We start from the raw sequence: 19501 nt of genomic DNA on the forward strand, positions 1-19501 counted from the left end.
TCTAGGTCCATCCGTGTCATATCCACTACCATTTAACAAAATTTCAACTTCCTTCAGATATTCCCTATTGATTTATTGATGCTAGCAGACAAAACTATTTAACTATAAATCATATTAGGGTTCAGTGATTAAGTAACTATCCATCTTAGCTTGTGTAAATTATACTAAAGTTGGATCATATATTCTTGCTTCATGGTAAAGATGCTAATTCTGCTCAAAGAGTAAAAATATTGAACAAGAGTTCCACTCCTCTCAAGGGTACGTGAAATACAATATTAATGTAAAGTCAAAGGTATTTTACATGAAAGATTAAGAAAAAAATGTATACAAATAATCCTTAAGAGAGTTTCCCAAAGCTGTTTTTAGCATTTTTTCTTTTTGATTTGTCAGCGAAACTTAGTTGTTAAGATAAGCTATTTCATCCACAATAGCTAAGGTTTAAATCAATATTATTCAAGAGGTGTGCTTGGTTTGGCAGCACATATACTAAAATGTTATTCAAGAGGATGCATAGCATAAAGATTAAAACCCAATAGTCTGGAGCTAGACTATTTGGATCCATTTCCTGGCTCTGCCATTTACTACCTATGTGACCTTGGACAAGTCACTTAACATCTCTCCATCTGTGAAGATGGAGGTAAAAATAAAAATAACTCATGGTTATTGACTGAGTTAATACACATGAAGTGCTTAGAACTATGCCAAACTCATAATACTAATTATATAAGCATTTGCTACTATTATGAAGAAAATTTCTCAATAAAAAAACTCTTCAAGATGTAAATGTGTTGTATCTATTAGATTAAACATAAAAAGAAAGCTATTTAATTACTAATAACATTTCTAAATATGTATTTAATTATAGCTCAGAATCAATAATTCCAAAATATTTCAAAACGAGAGTTCACCAAATGCTGAAGATGTCTTTGCATCTTTTTTTAAGCATTTTTAAAAATTTTATTATTAGTTTCAAGCATATAGTATATTGATTAGACATTTGCATAGTTCATGAAATGATTCCCTGATCACTCCATCTGGCTCTCCACCTAGCCATTACATTACTGCTGACTACATTCCCTATGCCGTGCTCCCCATCCCCGTGACCATCTCTCAACTACTAATTTGTACTTCTTTAACCCTTCACCCCTTTCTTCCAGCCCCGCAACCCCTCTCCCCTCTGGCAGTCACCAAATTGTCCTCCGTATTTGTGTCTATTTTTGATTAGCTTGTTCTTTCTTGTTCTTTAGATTCCACATATAAGTGAAGTCATATAGTATTTGTCTTTCTATGTCTGACCTATTTCACTCAGCATAATAACCTCTAGGCCCATCCATGTCATTACAAATGGTAGAATTTCATTGTTTCATGGCTGAGTAATATTCCATTGCATATTCTTTATTTGCATCTTGCATGTCAGCCTCTAGAGGGCACACAGACTTCCTTACCCATCCCCTTCCCCATCCCTACTCCCTCTTCCAAAAATTAGTCATGATATGTAATTAAGAAACTGCAAGTTCAAGGACATCAATGGGCTATGTTTTATGGAGGTGAAGCTTTCAAAGAAGATAAAGGCAGAGTGCACATTGCATGGTCTCCTCTCTCCTTCCTCAATCCAACAACTGATCTGCCCTGGAGGGGAGCAGAGCAGGGTAATTTGCACTTACTCTTCAGTCACAGCTGTGCTTTTCCTGAGTCAAATCCTAACCCAGCCTGAGCCAAGTGGAGGAGAAACACTCTCCCCCTGCTGACTCCTTACTTTCTTGCCCTAGGAGGTATGCTCTTGAGCAGCCCACCTTCATCTTCAGCTGTCAGATCTGGAATGTGCAGTATGGACTTTAAGCTCACAGGCAATTTGGCCTGCTTTGGTTTGAGCCTCAGGGAAAAGCACCAACAAAGCGATCAGGTGTAGCTCTCTAGAGTTCTGCTTTGTAATCTTGGTCCTGGCTAACAGTAAAGTGTTCTTTTCTCTCTTTTTGCCTTCCTTATGCATTTATCTCCCTTAGCACGTCACAGGGAAGGTGTTCTGAATACAATCTCATAACATTTCTAACCATTACTTTTTTTCATACAATAATATGAGTTTGCCTACTTTACACGTGGCTTGTGCTTAGTCTACTATAGAATTAACATCTTTTAAGGGTCCTTGAGCAGGTCAACCTGAAAGAATTAACAAAGGACATATTATCTTTCAATTTTAAAAAAAAATAAGCTTTTGAATACAAATTTGTATAGTTAAGGAAAAAAAGTGTATTTGCCTGTAATAGCCACACACTTCCATAAGTTTATAAATACAAATTATGAAATCTTTGGAAGCTAAGGATACTTACTAAAATAGTTAGTTGTTATGTTGTTTTGTTTTGCTTTAGAGGGATTGTATTGGTCTCAAAATTAACTTGCCTTTCTTCTTCCTGGAGTGATAATGATCACATAAATAATGTACATCACCATGCACAATCCTACTTTTCTCAAAGTAATGCTAGATTAATTATTAGTGAAGTGACTTAAAATGATACTGTTGAAAATAAACTAGATTATATCTCTCTTAAACATGTACACATAAAATGTTACCAATAAAACTACCAATGAAATCCAATTTTAAATCCAAGGTAATATTCTAATACTTTTTCATACCATGATTTTGCTATCAAATGTTAGTTGAAATACACAATATATTGGCCAAGACTTAAAACAAGACAGAATGTTGTTGTTATAGAAGTTGACCATTTGGTCCTAATTGTTATTATTCCTTTAGTATGCTCATTAATTACAATAAATTCTGTCTATTGTAGCCTATTATAGGAACTCAGATACAGAGATGAACTGGGATACAGAGAAAAATAACATAAATAAGAGATAAATAAAACTACAAATAAACCTTTTTTACATTATTAAAACACATCAAAATATGAGATTTTGTAGAACTGAAAGGTTTTACCATAACAAAGTTTACCTTAGATTTAGGTATTACCATAGATTTAGATTGTAAGTGTAATGAAATTTTCCCCTCGCCCCACCTAATAACCAATGGTTCATTTACAGTACTGGTATCTCAATGGGAAACTCAAAAAGTAACTTTACTCCTGCCTCTTACTTCTGTTTAGTCATTTTAAGCTAGATTTTTTTTTCATGTACCATCTTATACATGTCTCAGTTTGGACATTGCTCCTAAAAATGGAATTATGTTTAATGTTTACAGTTATTAAAGCCAAACAGAAGTCACTGTGGAAGCAAGGGAGACCGCTGCAATTCTTTCTTTGAGTTACTCCAGACCTACAGCTTGACCAGTTGCTCAAGCATTACCTGGAAGCAGTCATGGATTATTTGCTCAGTAGCACCGAAGGTAAAGTAGACTGTCTTCTGATGTCTTTTCATAACACCCTACTGAGCCTGAGGTGTTATTCAGCATTTGTGTTCGACTGGCATTTTACTGTACAAAAGTTCATTAGCTGTTTTCTCTATGGTAGAAAGGAAAAGACTAGAAAAACAACTACTCGGTCTTAATTGCGATGTACATTTGTTTAACTCTTCGATAGCTATGAAATTAACTTATACTTTCTGAATCTTAATATATTTTCCAAGAAGGAAAACAAATCGTGTAAATTCTGATAGTAGTAGCAAACACTAATCAACAGGCACTTCTAAAATCTTTCATTAAAATAAGACAAGCCTCTTTAAATTTTATTCCTAATTCTCTGGCGAGGGGCTATAAGAAATTACACACAATGAGAAGTGACCATTTCTAAGGTGAAATGTAATCATGTTTCTATGGCAATTTGAGAGAAAGTAAACACTCTAACCGAAGTTACTGAAATAATAAAACATATCCACCCAAGAAGTTCAATGCTAATTATACAGCTGAATCATATCTCAGGAGGCGCGCCCCCAGCTGAAGCCACCAGGGCATGCTCATGGTACCCCTCATAGTAAAGGCTGGCCAACTCCATTGAGCAACCAGGTTGTTTTCCCACAATTCACTGATAAGTTGTTTATTTAGAACTTTTAACACATATTTCTACCAGCAAAAAAAAGTCTATAAGTGCTGATTAATTCCCAGGCCAATCTAGAGAAGCCTATTTAACTTATAGTGTGTCTAAAACTGTTAAGTTATTTTTGAATCACACTTAACTTCCCTTCAAAACTGTCTCTATTTAAAAAAAAATGCTTTCAGTGCTCGCTTCGGCAGCACATATACTAAAAAAATGCTTTCAGAGCACCAGCTTAAGATCTCCTATTTCATCATTCCCCTAGAATAATACATATTCCCATGCTCCAAGTATTTGTTCCCTGTATATCAGTCTAAAATAGAATACAACCCTTCACAAACGACTGTCTGCAGGGACATGGGAGAAGTGGGCCTGGTGTAAAATAATAGGTATGAACGCCATATACTGATAATAACTAGAATACCTGTCAAATTGCTTTGCCTTTTAAAATATAGTACAGGCCTAACAAAATGACCAGAGATGAGAAAGTTTACAATCCTTTCTACAGTCATCCGTCTCCAAGTGTTCTGAGTTGGGGCGGTGGCGGGGGAGGGGGGTCGGGGCAGGTGCAGGGCAGAGAAAGGATCATTTACCTCACAAGCCTTGGAGCCCAAGATTCAGACTCTTCTGCCACTCTTTCATATCTTGTTTCTAACCTAGAAAGTGCTTATGCATTGTGGACTTTCTGCATCAGAGAATCAGCATAAGAACTCAAGTTCGGAGTTAAGCAGACACACAAGCAGACACAGGTATGAATCCTGACTCCACGTTGTATCAATAGCTCTCTGTGCCTCCCTTCTCTTCTTCAGAGGGTTTGCTGTGAGGATTAAGTGATACAATGTATACAAGCTCCTGGTTTAGTACTTCACTCATAGTAGGCAGCACTTAGTAAATATGAATAAAATTCCCCTTTCCCCTCTGAGCAGAGCCATAATTTTGATATGGGTCAACAGGTACCCAAGTCGCATCTTTGAGGCTACAGCTCAGCAACCTACTATACCAGCCTCACAACGAACATGACAAAATGAGACTGGCTATGATATAAAATAATGAGACATGAACAACGCCAAAGCCATTAGTTTTAGCTACTATAGCACAGGTCTCATTACCTCACTCCCAAGTTCTGAATCTTCATCCTACACACCTATGTCCATGAAATCCAAGGGGTAATTTCTCCTAGAGAATTCATACTTAAGCAGAATCAAAAGGAACTGAAAAGCTTCTGCACAATGAAGGAAACCTTCAACAAAACAAAAGGCAACCTACTGAATAGGAGAATATATTTATAAATGATGTTTATAAATAAGAGATTGATATCCAAAATACATAAGAAACTCATACAACTCAACAATAAAAAAATAAATAAACAATCCCATCAAAATATAGGCAGAGGACATGAAAAGATATTTCTTCACAGAAGACATACAGCCGGCGAACAGACATAAGAAAAGATGCTCAATATCACTAATCATCAGGGAAATGCAAATTAAAACTACAATATGATACCACTTCACACCAGTCAGAATGGCTATCATCAAAAAGTCAACAAGTAACATGTGTTAGAGAGGATGTGGAGAAAAGGGAACCCTTGTACACTGCTGGTGGGACTGAAAATGTTGTAGCCACTATGGAACATAGTATGTAGATTCTTCAAAAAACTAAAAATGGATATACCACATGGCCCAGCAATCCCACTTCAGGAATTTATCCGAGGAAAACAAAAACACTAATTCAAAAAGATATATGCACCCCTATGCTTCCTGCAGTGTTATTTTACAATAGCTAAAATATTGAAGCAACCTAGGCATCTATCAATAAATAAATGGATAAAGAAGATGCAGGGTGTGCGTGTGTGTGTGATGGAATATTACATAGCATTAAAAAAGAATGAAATCTTGCCATTTGCGAACATAGATGAATCTAGAGGATATTATGCTAAGTGAAATAAGTCAGGCAGAGAAAAACAAATACTGTATGATTTCACTTATATGTGGAATCTAAAAAAACAAAACTAAACAAACAAACAAAACAAAAACAGACTCATAGAAACAGAGACAAAAGGGATGGTTACCAGAAGGGAGGGGGATGGGTGAAAAGGAGAAGAGGAATATAGTCAATAAGATTGTGATAAATTTACACAGTGACAGATAATTACTAGAATTAGTGGGATGATTACATTATAAGATATAAAAATATCAAATTACTATATTATATACTTGAAACTAATATAACCAGTATAAGATTGTATACCAACTAAACTTATATAAAAAAAAGAAATGAAAAAAGTGAAATTCTTCAATATGTGACATATAATAGAAGAAAAATCAACTGTTGTTTTAAAAACATATGTGTAGCTCAGTTCCCACCATCTAGTATAGCGAGTAAACTACATTACTTTCTATTTACAGAACATCACAGAGTTTATAGGACAGTAAACTCCAATCCAAGATATTAAATATTTTAATTATATTAGTTTGATATCAAATACCAGATACACAAATGGTCTAATTTCTTAAGTAGAAATATATTGAAATGCAAAATAGTACATAATTGTTAGATATTATCAATTTTGCGTGTAACTAACTTGTCGTTTTAAACCACAGGTCATCAAAAAGCAATTAAGCTGGAGTCTGTCGCAATACTGTGGTATACAATGAGGTACTTACCAAAAACCATGCAACATTTATCAATGTCAATGCTGTCAAAAAATAATCACATAGGAAAACACAGGGGAAAATGGACAAATTAAAGAAGACCTAGTTTAATTCTCATGTTAATTTTTTTTTTAATTTAGGACTGGGTATATAAGGGAAGAAACACAATTATGGTAGAAAGAAGACTTTCTGAATGATAAAGATAAAGATAATAAAGATAAACATGGACTTTGTTTTCATCAGCTAAGAAGGAAATTTTCTCAACTAAACATGTTTTTATAAATTAGAGCAAATTTACTAAAAACATTCCTGTTTTCAAATTTACTAAAAACAATCTGTTTTCTGACATGATAGAGAAATGCACTATTCTGATTCATCTAATTTTAAAGTTAATAGAGAATTAGCATCAAATAACTAGAATAGAATCAATATCTGAAATTGAGCTGAAAGAATTTAATATTTGATGATTCACAATCTTTCAGTAGTTCAGAGATTATCATGAATATCAATTATTACTGTACTAAGGCTATTCAGAACAACATTTAATAATTTGATTATATAGTGCACGAAAGTCCTTTTTTGTGTATGTTTCAATGCCAAATAAAAGAACCCTTGGCAAAACCGTGAAGAATGCATTTTCTCTTGATATAGAATATGTGCTATGTATTTCTTATATGATCTAGATCTTTTTAAGAAACTCTTCATTTTTATTACACTAAAGTAAACAAACCATGGGGCAGCAGCTTCAAGATGTCAACAGAAAAGTCTTTGATATCAGAAAGTGAGGGGAACAGAGCCCATCATCACCTGACTCTTTCCTCACTGGAAGGGAATGAAAGCCCGTGGAAACAGACCCCAAGGTACCACCATCACCTATGACCCACCAGGTTATACTTGAAGATTAACTGACAAATCACAATGATTAAACAATCTTCTTGGCATCAAAGATGTTTAGAGCAAATATAAAAATATAAGGCCTGTAAAATTCTAACCAAATATTATTATATGAATAAAAAGCTTCAATGGTTCACCACAGACAAGTAGAGATACATGTGCTTATATATGCATGGAATATTTCTGGAAAGAAAGTGTTAACAGCTATGGAGGTGGACTATGTAAGTGGGAGTGTGGAGTGGCTGGGAATTTTCCCTTCATACTCCTTTGCAACACTTGATTTTTTTATCATATATATATTACTTTTTTGATAAAACCTAATTTCAAGTAGTAATAATTCACTTTATTTTTTAGTATCTTTAATTTTAAAGGCCATTTATTTAGTAAATGTTTATTTTACTATTAAAAAGGGAAAGATCAAGTTGATACTCTGTTGCCTCCCTCTTTTTTTGTCCAGAAAAGAAACTTCAAAATAAAAGAGGCACCATTATTGATCAAGACCCTTCTGAGAATAAAAACCAAGACATGGTACAATTTAAAAATTGCAAATTTAGTCGTAAGAATTTGTATATTCCTTACACCTCATTACTTTTATTTTTTATAAAACTATAGAACCCACTACTTTTTATGATGGTATATTTTAAACTATCTTGCAGTGCTTTTTTTCACACATACGGGACCTTATTTAGTATCAATATCTTAGAATCCAAACTGTATATTTCCTCAAATACTATATGATCTCAATTATATGTGGACTCTAAAAAAAAAAAAAAGAACAGATTGATAGTTGCTAGTGGGGAGGAGAAGGTGGGCAAAATGGGTGAAGAGAGTCAAAAGGTACAAACTTCCAGTCATAAACTAATAGGGATCTAATGTAGAGCATGGTGACTATAATTATTAATATTGTACTGCATATTTGAAAGTTGCCAAGACAGTAAATCTTAAAAGTTCTCATCACACACAAAAAAAATTTGTAACTAAGAATCAGGTGACAGATATTAACCAGACTTATTGTGGTAATCATTTCACAATATATACAAATATTGAATAACACTATACACCTGAAACTAATATAATGTTGTATGTCAATTATACCTCAATGAAAAAAATATAAAATAAGAACAAAACGTATGTTTCTTAACTGTGATTTCTTTTCTATGCTTTCTGATCTGTGGGTTAAAAGGAAAAAAGTGATCATTTCCTTTTTATTCGAATTCACACCCAGAATAGAATAATCCTTTTCACATAATCGAAAAGTCACAAAATAAACAGAAACTACTACAAGTCATCTGCAACTACCACCCACTCTTCTTTTATTATAGAAATCTTCCCGTTGGCTTTAAACTTCCATGTGCCAGTGTTGGGGGAAAGCCTAAACCATACTTGGAGCTAGGTGGATGTACTGTGGGTGCAATCTACCCATACTGGCCCTGGGAGGTCCAGTTTAGAGCTTTAGAACGAAACAAGTATTATATGGTGGTTACACAAGTTTAAACGCGAACAAGCGTTTTGAATATTAGCACACCATGTCAGATGAATAATAAGTAGTTCCAAGTCTATCTTTCACTATCACCTTTGGCTGTGTGTGTGTGTGTGTGTGTGTGTGTGTGTGTGTGTAGGTTCATGTTCATTGATCTACCACAACCTAAATCTATTTTAGTATTATATGGTGGTTACACAAGTTTAAACGCGAACAAGCGTTTTGAATATTAGCACACCATGTCAGATGAATAATAAGTAGTTCCAAGTCTATCTTTCACTATCACCTTTGGCTGTGTGTGTGTGTGTGTGTGTGTGTGTGTGTGTGTGTAGTTTCATACTGAATGCTCTACCAAAATCTATTTTAATATTACATGCACATGATTACTCCCAAATATTTATGCTAAGAGGCCCTTTTCCAAAGCCTATGGGAGAATACTGAGTTCCAGGAGACCTTACCTCGATGCCATGCATCTAAGAGATGAAATCTCAAACAGGAAATAAGCCCCAGATGGAAAGAAGACAGAAAGAGGTAAGGGATGGGCAAGGTTTACAAAAATCTTGCCAAATAGATAAAGAGAAACACTGTCTGGTAGTTGGGGGATTGGGAAGCGGTTTCCCTGGATATGCTGGTAACCGCAAGGACCCAGGATGACGCTTGGGGATTGATTGCGTTCGGGTCGCGCTTTCAGCAGCGCAGAAACTCTGAGCTCCCATATCGCTCTTTACTTTGCTGAAAGGTCCACTGAAAACTCTGCCTGCCTACCCGGAAAGTTCACGCTTCTTGGGAATTCGGAACTGTTTGAGTCTAGAGGTTTGTTTTTTCACTTTAAGGTAAACTGTGCATTTCCTTTACTGTGAAGGAAAAGCTAACCTTTCTCTGGAGAGCAGTGCACTACCATTTCGTGGGTCTGCATTTATATTGAGTCCTCTTCTCCTTCTATCAACGGTTTAGTGAAGCTTTTAGAGAAAATGAGAGAAAGCATCCATCAAAACGCAAAGATGCAGAGTGGAACTTTTCCTCCGCTATCAAGAAAAAAAAAAGTCACTTCTGCTTCTCATAGCCAAGAGCTGAGTCTGGGAACCTCCGGATGAGGAAGGAAGGTTTGGTAATAAAGGAGGTGGGAGAAAACAATGTCGAGCCTGCGATGCCTCTGGACACCGTAAGTCCTGCGGGGATCCCGGACCCACCCACCTCCTACACCCACGCTCTCGGGGTGGCGCGGCCTCGCTTACCTTGATGATGCTGCTGCGCCGGGGGGTCGCCCGCGCCGCCTCCAAAAGGCCAGCGTCGATGTCTGCAGGGGCCCCTGCAGCGACCGGGAATACGACCCCGCTGCGACGGTCCCTCGACCGGCATCCAGGGGCCGCTGCCACGCTGTCCCCGGAGGCGCCATCCGAGCCCACTCGGGGGTCGTCTTCGCCCCCGACTACGTCGGGCGGCGCGAGACCCTCCCTGCCGGCCGCACCCTCGGCCATGGCTGGGCGCGTTTCAGGCTTTCCGAAGGGAGACTGCACGCCCGGTAGCGGAGTCCAGCCGCTGGGCACCAGTGCGCTCATGCACAGGGAGGCGGCCCCGCCAGACTTTGTTTCACTGCCCGCCGGCGGCGGCGGCGGCGGCAACTTTCTGGATAGGAGGCATCGCTCGGGTAGAGAAGTCCAGGAGGCCGGCAGTTCGCTGGGGGATGGATGGCGGCGGGTGTGGGGAGGAGAGTGAGCGGGAAGCAGAAGGATAGGCGAAAAGGAGAAGGAGGTGTCCGAAATACGATGCAAACGCCCGGTCTGCGCGAAACAAAAGGCACCGGCCGCCTGGCTAGGCGGCCTCCGAGGCCGGGACGCGCACAGCCTGAGGGGCCCGGAGCCGGGAGACCGCGGCCGGCGCACCCGCCACCTGCCCGCGGACAGCCGCGCAGCAGCCCCAGGAAGTACCGCGGCAGCGGCGGCCTCCGCTCCGCTCTGTTGTGACAGAGAGGGAAGACTTGTTTTGACAGCCCGTGGGGATTGGCAGGCGTCTGAGCCTCTTAGGAGCCTCGCCTCTCGGAGTGGGGTCGGCCCGACCAATCCTCACAGCGGAGGGGTGTGCCCGAACGTGAAGAATGGAATGTGTTCTGTGCCTGGGAGCCGGCCCCGCTGGGCTCGTGTACTAGAGGGACCGTACGAGCGCGTGCGCGCGCGAGTGCGCACCAGCCGGCGCTCCGTGTATATTTTAGGAAGTTTAGAGATTCGAAATGAGCCAGAAAATGTAACAAAATTTGGGGATAGAAGTAGGAGGGGGCGGGGGAAGGAAACCTCCGTTTTCCGAAGCTAAGCAATTTGGAGGAAAGGGACTGTTGAGTATTCATGTCAAAATGTTTGCGGTGATGAGAGTGTTCCTTCGCACCATCAGAGGTTAATTTCGGACTCTCACGCCAACGCTTAGAAGTCAAGCCCATGCAGAGAGAAACTAGGGTTTACAGGGACGCTGGAGTTGAATAATTTGCTCAAGGTTTTATGAAAAGATCTTCAGTTCACTCTGCAATGCAAATAATTATAACAAGGAAAGGGAATCAAAAGAGGTGAGGGTAATAGGAAACTGAACCAACTAAATCCTTCTGGATGTTGGGTAAGTACAAGGGAAGTAAGGGATTTAGTCTCCATAACTAAAACATCCCTATTTGATAATGGTTCAAACTCTTCTATAGATAATCCTATATAAACATGTTTTGATCATTTCCAGCAAGCTAGCAACCGAGAGAAGAGATAACCTTTGGATTATGCATTAAGTCACTAAAATTAACCACAGAATTCTCATATAGATACAAATGATGGCTCTGAGGTTTCCCTAGTAGGACAGAAGACTTAATATCTTAATTTAAAGGTTTTTTTAATATTAGAATGTATATTAAATCTCATTTATAACATTTTAATTATATAGTAATTTAATACTTTGAGATGTTACTTGTTCTTCTGTCTAGCCAAGAAAATGAGAAAATTTTCAGCCTTTTAGACCCCGAATTTGTTATAGAGATGCAAGGAGATTCAGGGATCATCTAGGGCAGCTCTTTTATTTTGCAGATGAGTCGAAGGCCTAGGGAGCCTTAGTTTCTTGTCTACTAGTTAGTGCAGGAGCTGAAATTAGAATCTGCCACCCAACTCTTCCAGTAATCTCTTCACTACTTTATCTGGCTCTTCTGGGGCTGCAACAACTGGATGAAGCCCTTGAGAAGTTTCAAACTTGACATTTATCAACTTTTAGAGAAGCCTGAGAGGCTTGAGTTTACCTTTTCTTTAAATATAAATGCAGCCCAGTCATGAATGTACTGTACAATTAGCAACCTCTGGTTTTAGAGCCAACACTACCCTCTAGTGAAATTCTGAGAACTCCATCCATAACGGCAAATGCTTTTTTCATTTCCTTCTGGTGTAAGACTGTAGGGAAAATTCAAAGTTTCTTTTTCAGCTGATTTGCCTTTTAACACATAGACTAGAGGAAGAAAGAGAAAGGGTGCCCAGACTTAAAACAACCACACGTGTCCTTCATCTCCATTAGTGCAGGGAATTCCCATCTAGCTTGTATAGAAAATATTTTTATTTGCTATTCTCACAAATTATTGTTTTAGGCGATTTTTTACTTTGATACTCAACTATTACTATGGTTTACTTCTGTCTTCTACAGTTGCTTTAGGTGCTTTATTTTTCTTTGTTACTCTAATAAAAATTCCATTCTTGGGTTATCCTCTGAGAAATGTGAAACTGCAGCTATCTCATTCATTATACAATATTATTATCATTTATAGGAATTTTCCATTCTACAGGTCTGTATACCATTCTGATAATAATTTGCTTTTTAAAGTTGTAAAATTAATGTAACTTTACTGACATTTAAGGTCAGTGATCTTAAAAAGAAAAAAGGAGCCAGAAAGTTAGCATATGATGGACAAAATTTTTTTTGTTTCAGCAAAGTGATGTCCAGTTGGTCTCTTATCTCTTCTCTCCCTTAGCAGCCTTCTCTCTCACCCTCCTGTGAAGGCAAACACACACACACACACACACACACACACACACACACACACACACACACACACCCTGAGTGTGTATTCATAAAGGCTGTTGTCTAATTCATTCTGCTTTGAGAAAATAGTTGGACCTGGTCTAGCAAGTTTTTCATACTGTTGCATTATAGCAAAAGCCCAGACGGCTTCTCCTGATACTCATGTCTGCAGTTTAAAAAAAGAAACAGAAAAAAACAAAACTTCCTACCTGGGGACAGATTCCACTCTGTGGCCCCACTCCCCAAATTCAGAGAAAGGGTCAGTCAGATTTGGTTAAGTCAGCAACTATGGGCACATGCCTACCCCTCCATTAACGACACTCCTTTCCAAATTACTGTGACCCACAATTCCTGCCTTCCCCCACCTCCAATTTGCCAATCAAAAGATTGCAGCATGTTACTTGGAGGGTGGGTGTGGAGGGGGGGATGGGGGAGCAGGGAGAAGGATGTGAATAAGAGTAATGAATTGTCAGTTTCATATCACCACCCCAGAGAGGTCTTCTCTGACCACAAATCTCAAGTTGCCCTTTCAACCCCACACACATACCATGTTATTTATATTATCCTGTTTTGTTTTCTCATAGGATTTTATCACTGTGAATAAACTGTCCTGTCCGCGGAATTGTTTACTTATATATTCTGTCATACTGACCTCCTATCTCTGCTCCCCTGAAATGAAGAATGCAATCTCCATGTGCATAAGGACCCTATTTCTTAATTGCTGTATCTTCAGCTCTCAGAACTATGGCTGGCACAGAGTAAGGTGCTCAATAAATATTTGCGGACAGAATCTTCATGTTTGTAGTCTTCTGACTGAATAAAACAACCACTTCTAATAAAGAAAAATGGCTCTATTACTGCTCACACAATAGGACTTCTCATCTACAAAGGATCCTAGAATTCCATGCTAAGACAGAAATCAGAACAGACCCAAATAAAGCAATTGCAAAATTAGAAGGATGATTATAAATTGGAGTAATTTTAAATCTAGACTAAAAGACAACTGATAGAAACCTGGCCAGATCTAGCAAACCTTAAAATACCTAGCCCAGAATCAAAGACCAGCTGTGTCAATGTAGTCCTTCTAACCCAGGAAAGTCATTCCAGAACCCTAGACCTAAGAAAAATCCAGTGAGAACATTAAGACTTTCCATACACGACCAGGAAATCACAGGTGGGGAAAAGAACTGTTGTTCTGATAACCAGATAATCCTCTATGAAGTATTCTGATATCCACTTTACGAATAAGGAAAGTATCAAAAGAGTCAATTAGTTTGCTAAAAACTCAGAGCCAACAGGAAGTGACAGAACCAGGATTTGAGTCCCCCCCAGTCAGTGACTTCAAAGCTTTCACTCTTCCTGCTCCATGAGGCTTTCATTGGGTGCAAGTCCAGTGACGGTCCTGGAAACTTCAACTATTCTGAAGAACCACTCCTTCAGAACTGGAACTATTCACATTAGGTACAATGATCTCTTCTCTTAATATATCATCATGATAAGAGTATGAGGTTGATTTATCAGGTGTAAGGAAACACATTTATCCTCTCATCCACATAGGCTAAAAAAGAATATTGTGATATTAAGAGCCAGTTCTCCTGACAAGTTAAAAGATGCACTGAACATGAGTACAGCATTTTCAACAAGTTCAAAGATGCATTGAACATGAGTACAGCATTTTCAACCGAGTCACATATATCTTTATATTTCATCACTCCCCAATTCACATTGTAATATTTCAATTTGTACTTCAAGAAAAAAAGAATTTGCGAGGTAATTTGTAGTATAAATACTAGAGTAAATACACACAAAGTCAATAAAAGATTAGAAAAACTTAAATACACCCTCATAAAATTCAAGTTTTTTCTTGAAAGGTATTCCTTTGTCCCTTATTGTTAGCCTTTAAGTAGGAAATTTCAGTAGCTAAACATAAAAATCAACCAATTTTACTTCAAAGTTCAGGTAAACTCCACTTCATGATAACAATAACAGTCCTATAAAAATAAGTTACAAATGGTTTAAATCTAGACTCCCCAGGTTAATAAATCTTCAAAACACTAAAAGGCGATAAATATGGGAAATCTCTAATCACGGCCAATATCCTTCAGTGTCTGCTGGCTGCTACTTCTTTCAGGTGTGGGAAACCTCTGCTACCTACAAGAGAGCAGAATGCCCAGGTCCATTAGCACTGCCCCCTTGGCAACTACCTGTCTAGACCCTGAGGCTAAGATATACTATCAGGAGCCCCAGGCCAGTCCTGTGAGAACAATCTGTATGTGCAGGGCAAATGTCTTTGAAAGGACGCAGTCCAAGTTGATTTATCTGCTACGTATTAACTTACTTTGACATAGATCCTAGAGTTGGAGCTCGTGTCAAGATTATGTTCCTCACAGATGCAGAAGCAGAAGCAGAAGCAGAAGCCACAGCGGTGTTCATGAAAAGTACCACTGGAATGGCACCAATGAGGCCCCCATGAAAACTTGTTTCTCTTCCTTCTCTATTTTATTTGACAACTTGGATCTCTTCCAGGTGTTAAGTTATAACAGAAACTTCAAATTAAATTCTCGCTGCCTGATACTTGTGATGCAGGAGTGAATATGTGGTAGGTTCTTCCTTCTCTATCCCACCCCAGGTTCATACCCTAAGTCTAATTCATCTGCATGAGGTGGGGGGTTCTTCAAACTTATGCCAATACAGAAATTTATTAATGCTTTTCAGCATCATAGGACCCACTGGAAGAAAATATAGTCATATTTCTTTCTCTAATGCACTCCTTTCCTTAGGTCAGAATGCATTACTCTTATACCTATTTTGTTAACCTTATTGATATGCCTTTGTTGCATTCTACTTTAGCTCCTTTGGGAGGAAGACGCAGAGTACCATACTTAAATAAATACAAAATCATAATGCACGTTCTAGATTAAAATATAAGACGAAGGTAAAATATGGTCACTTTCGTAATCCCGTTTTAATTCCCAGTAAGTTTTCAGGTATATATAGCCCTTTTGTTATATCTTTATATGTTATATGTTTATCTGCTTTTCAAAATGAGGAGCTAAAAAAAGTGAGTCTTTTCTTAAAAAAAAAAAAAAATCCATTTGCGGCCAAATGTCTAGTGAAAACTAGATTGCTAGCATTTGCTCTGTCATTAACCTCTGTGAGAATTCCACAGTTCCCACCCTCAGTAACTCATATAGGTCACCATGGATACAGCCGCATCTACTCTTAACCCACAGTGGAAGAGCAATAGCTGTTGAACTGCACTTGGGACTTCTGCCATTCTGTTCTATATAAAATGTATTGATGAAAGTGTTCAGGTAATGTCACGATTGTTTTTGAAAGATTAGGAAAATAAAGCATGTTGCAGGAATCATCTGTAATATTACACAGCAGCAAATTTAACTGTGAAGTGGGATGATAAGCAACAAACATGGTACAATACTAGATATAGTATAATAAGAGATTTTAGAGCTTTCTTTAAATTTTCCCCTCACCAAAATGGGGTTTTAATAACTAAACTGAGAGCTGCAGATATAATTGAGTTGGAATATTATGAGCAAATACTTAAATTCTAGGCAAAAAAGTATCAAACACTATTATTTTTTAGATTATCATTTCCAAAGAAAGGAATTTTTTTTCTGATGATGTTATACTTCTCATCAACATACTGCTATAAATTCTAAATCAGAAAAATAAAATGTGTGGGTAAAATAGAATCTTACCCCTTCTATTTATTTTGATTTTTCTCAGCTTCAAAATATGAATTAAAAGTTTAGTTTGTTTGTTTTCTGAAAATGTAAAGGATGGTCTGTGATCTGTGACTGAAACTAAATTAAAATCAAAGGAGTATCCCTTACCTGTACACCCAGTGGATGAGAAAAATAGCATTTATTTAATTATAAAAAAAAATATGTTCTCTTATTTATCTAATTCTCCTCACTCACCAAGCATTAATAACATTCGCTAATATGATCACATGGAAATACTTCATTAACACTCTTTATCCTGAAGCAAATCTTCATACTCAGGGAGACGTTTACTGATCCTTGCCATGGGAGGGTCATTCGTCCTCATCCCTTTGACAGCAAGTTCAGCCATGTGGCTTGCACTGGCCAGTGAAAGATGAGTGGAAAAGACTCTTCTGAACAGTTTTAAGAACTAGCAGATGCTTAACCATGATCTCATTTTCCTCTGCCACAAGATTTCTCAGTCACCAGATAGAAGCCAGATCCTGAGTAAAAACAGCATGGAGCAGAGCTTAAAACCATCTACAGTGGACATGTGACATGAGCAATAAAGCAATCTTTGTGGTAAGCCCCTCAGATTTGAGGTAATTTGTTACTGTAGTATAACCTAGCCTATCCTTACTGATACAGGTACAGAAGTTTACTGAAAGTATTATACTTTTCTCAACCATGCAATCGGTTCATGTGGCCAGATACTGTTTGATTTATATAGCAAATAAATATTCCTGGCATCTACTAAACCAGTAAAAACTAAAAATTTTTGTATGTCCAAGAAAATTGTGTATGTTAGTTGCATTTCTATGATTTATTTTTCTCCTTTCTTTTCTGCAAGCCGTGTAAGTCCCTGATTCTGCCTTTCTTATTAGGTTTAGAAATGATAGCATAAATATAATTATATGCATGCTTTTTGGGTACAATTTTTCTTATCTTCTTTTACATTTATCTTGCACATTTCTCTCCTCTACCCAGATCAACTCTCCCAGGCCTTGCAAAGTAACTCAAGTTAAACACCTAGTATACACCTTTCAGCTTTGGTCTACATTTATAGATAGATAGATAGATAGATAGATAGATAGATAGATAGATAGATAGATAGATAAATTTTTACCATTGCTTGATTTACCAAAAAAAAAAAAAATGTGTGGGAGTGGGAACATTTTCATACATAATCTTTTCTCACTCAATATTACTTGGTAAAAATTCTGCCATCTCATCTACAGTATCTACTAATTCATTCTTTTAAGTAAGTGCATAATATTCCATGGTATAGATATAATTATTCAGGTATTGCCCTATTTGAGAAATTCAATTTATTTCTGTAGTTTTTCACCACTGCAAACATTGTCGTAATAATCATTTTTGTACCTGTCTTTATGAACCAGTTGTTTAATTTCCATTAGATATGTTTCCAGGAGTAGAATTTTGTGGTCTAAGGGTATACGTATTTTTTATTTTAATAGATAATGCTAGATTGATTTCCCAAAGAATCACAACACTTCATCTTTCACCTTAACAGGTTCTATAGCTCTCATTAATTTCTGTCTCTCTTATATGTATAAAATTATATTCATTGTTATTTTAATTTCCACTTTCCAGATTACTAAGTATTGTTTCAAATGTTTCTTAGCATTTGGACTTTGTCTTCAATAAATTGTCTATATATGTGTTTCGCCTAAGTTTCCATTGGACTGAATGCCTTTTTCTTCTCAGTTTGTAAGGATTCTGAGGTAAACACGAAGATGCCACATTCAGATCCTACTTCGATAAAGGGCTCACTATCCAGCTGTGAGACATACGGTTCACTGAAGCCTTCAGCTATTTGATTATTCAGAGCCTACCTCAACTTTTGAACCAAGGTCATGTTCTTTTTGAAGCAGCTAATGTAGAGAGAACTAAGTGTTAAATCAAGTTGTATTAAGAGCCTGCCATATGCTGGAGGAAAGTGGACAAATGACAATTCAACAAATGTTTATATACAGTTGTTTGAAACTATGGATGGAAGGACATGAAGTATTGCCAAGATGCCTAAGGGTACAGGAAATATGAATTAAGAGGTGTCATGATAGTGGCTGTGAAAACATCTCATGCAACTGAAGGAAGCCAGAATATGTCACCCCAAAATATGCCTCTTTGACATACTATTTTGAGTTGAAGGCCATTAATAAGCAGTAAATGCAGGAAAAGCTTCCCCTTTTCTGCCTAAAGGCAGGATATAAATTCTTTTACTTAAGACAAACTCTTATCAGTTGAGAGAATGGCACCAGAGGAATCTGCAAACAAACCTCATTAAACTGTTATCTTCCTAGTTACTTCTTCACCATTTACTGTCTCTACCTCAAATTCCTTTGTCTAAAAGGTATAAAAGCTTCCTGCTCTGGTCATTTTTCTGGGTCTTGACTCTCTTGTGAAGGCTCACATATACATTAAAAAGTCAATAAAATTTGCATGTTCTTTTTCTTTTAATCTGTCTTCGTCTGTTGTAGCCACCAGCCCCCAAAAGACACACGGACCACCAGAAATCAGTGAGTTATAGGAAACATGCTCTTCATTCAGCCAGCTGGGTCTGCCAGGGGTACGTAGACCCCAAATTAAGCAGCTCTGAAATGTAGAGGTACAGAGTTTTTAAGCCCTAAATCCCATTCTTCATTCTGTCTTAAACACAAAGGTCTATTTTTCTCCTATTCACTACCTGTCAACCCACAGGTCAGGTGTGCAAGC

The 19501-nt window shown here is 37.6% G+C and overlaps 1 protein-coding gene across 2 annotated transcripts in view; it reads right to left on the reverse strand.

Annotated features, from left to right (window-relative positions):
• Positions 1 to 10925, reverse strand: part of PLCL1 (phospholipase C like 1 (inactive)) — a 302941-nt gene extending 292016 nt beyond the window's left edge. For both annotated transcript variants that reach the window (XR_002782490.1, XM_011369215.2), the window contains exon 1: positions 10247 to 10925. Coding sequence is in view for 1 of the 2 variants with exons in the window: in XM_011369215.2 (XP_011367517.1) it covers positions 10247 to 10570 (324 nt within the window). In the remaining variant the exon portion in view is untranslated. The remainder of the gene's footprint in view (positions 1 to 10246) is intronic.
• Between the last annotated feature and the right edge of the window lie 8576 nt (positions 10926 to 19501).

This window comes from Pteropus vampyrus, unplaced genomic scaffold (assembly GCF_000151845.1).
Source record: "Pteropus vampyrus isolate Shadow unplaced genomic scaffold, Pvam_2.0 Scaffold146, whole genome shotgun sequence".
Classification (NCBI taxonomy): domain Eukaryota; kingdom Metazoa; phylum Chordata; class Mammalia; order Chiroptera; family Pteropodidae; genus Pteropus; species Pteropus vampyrus.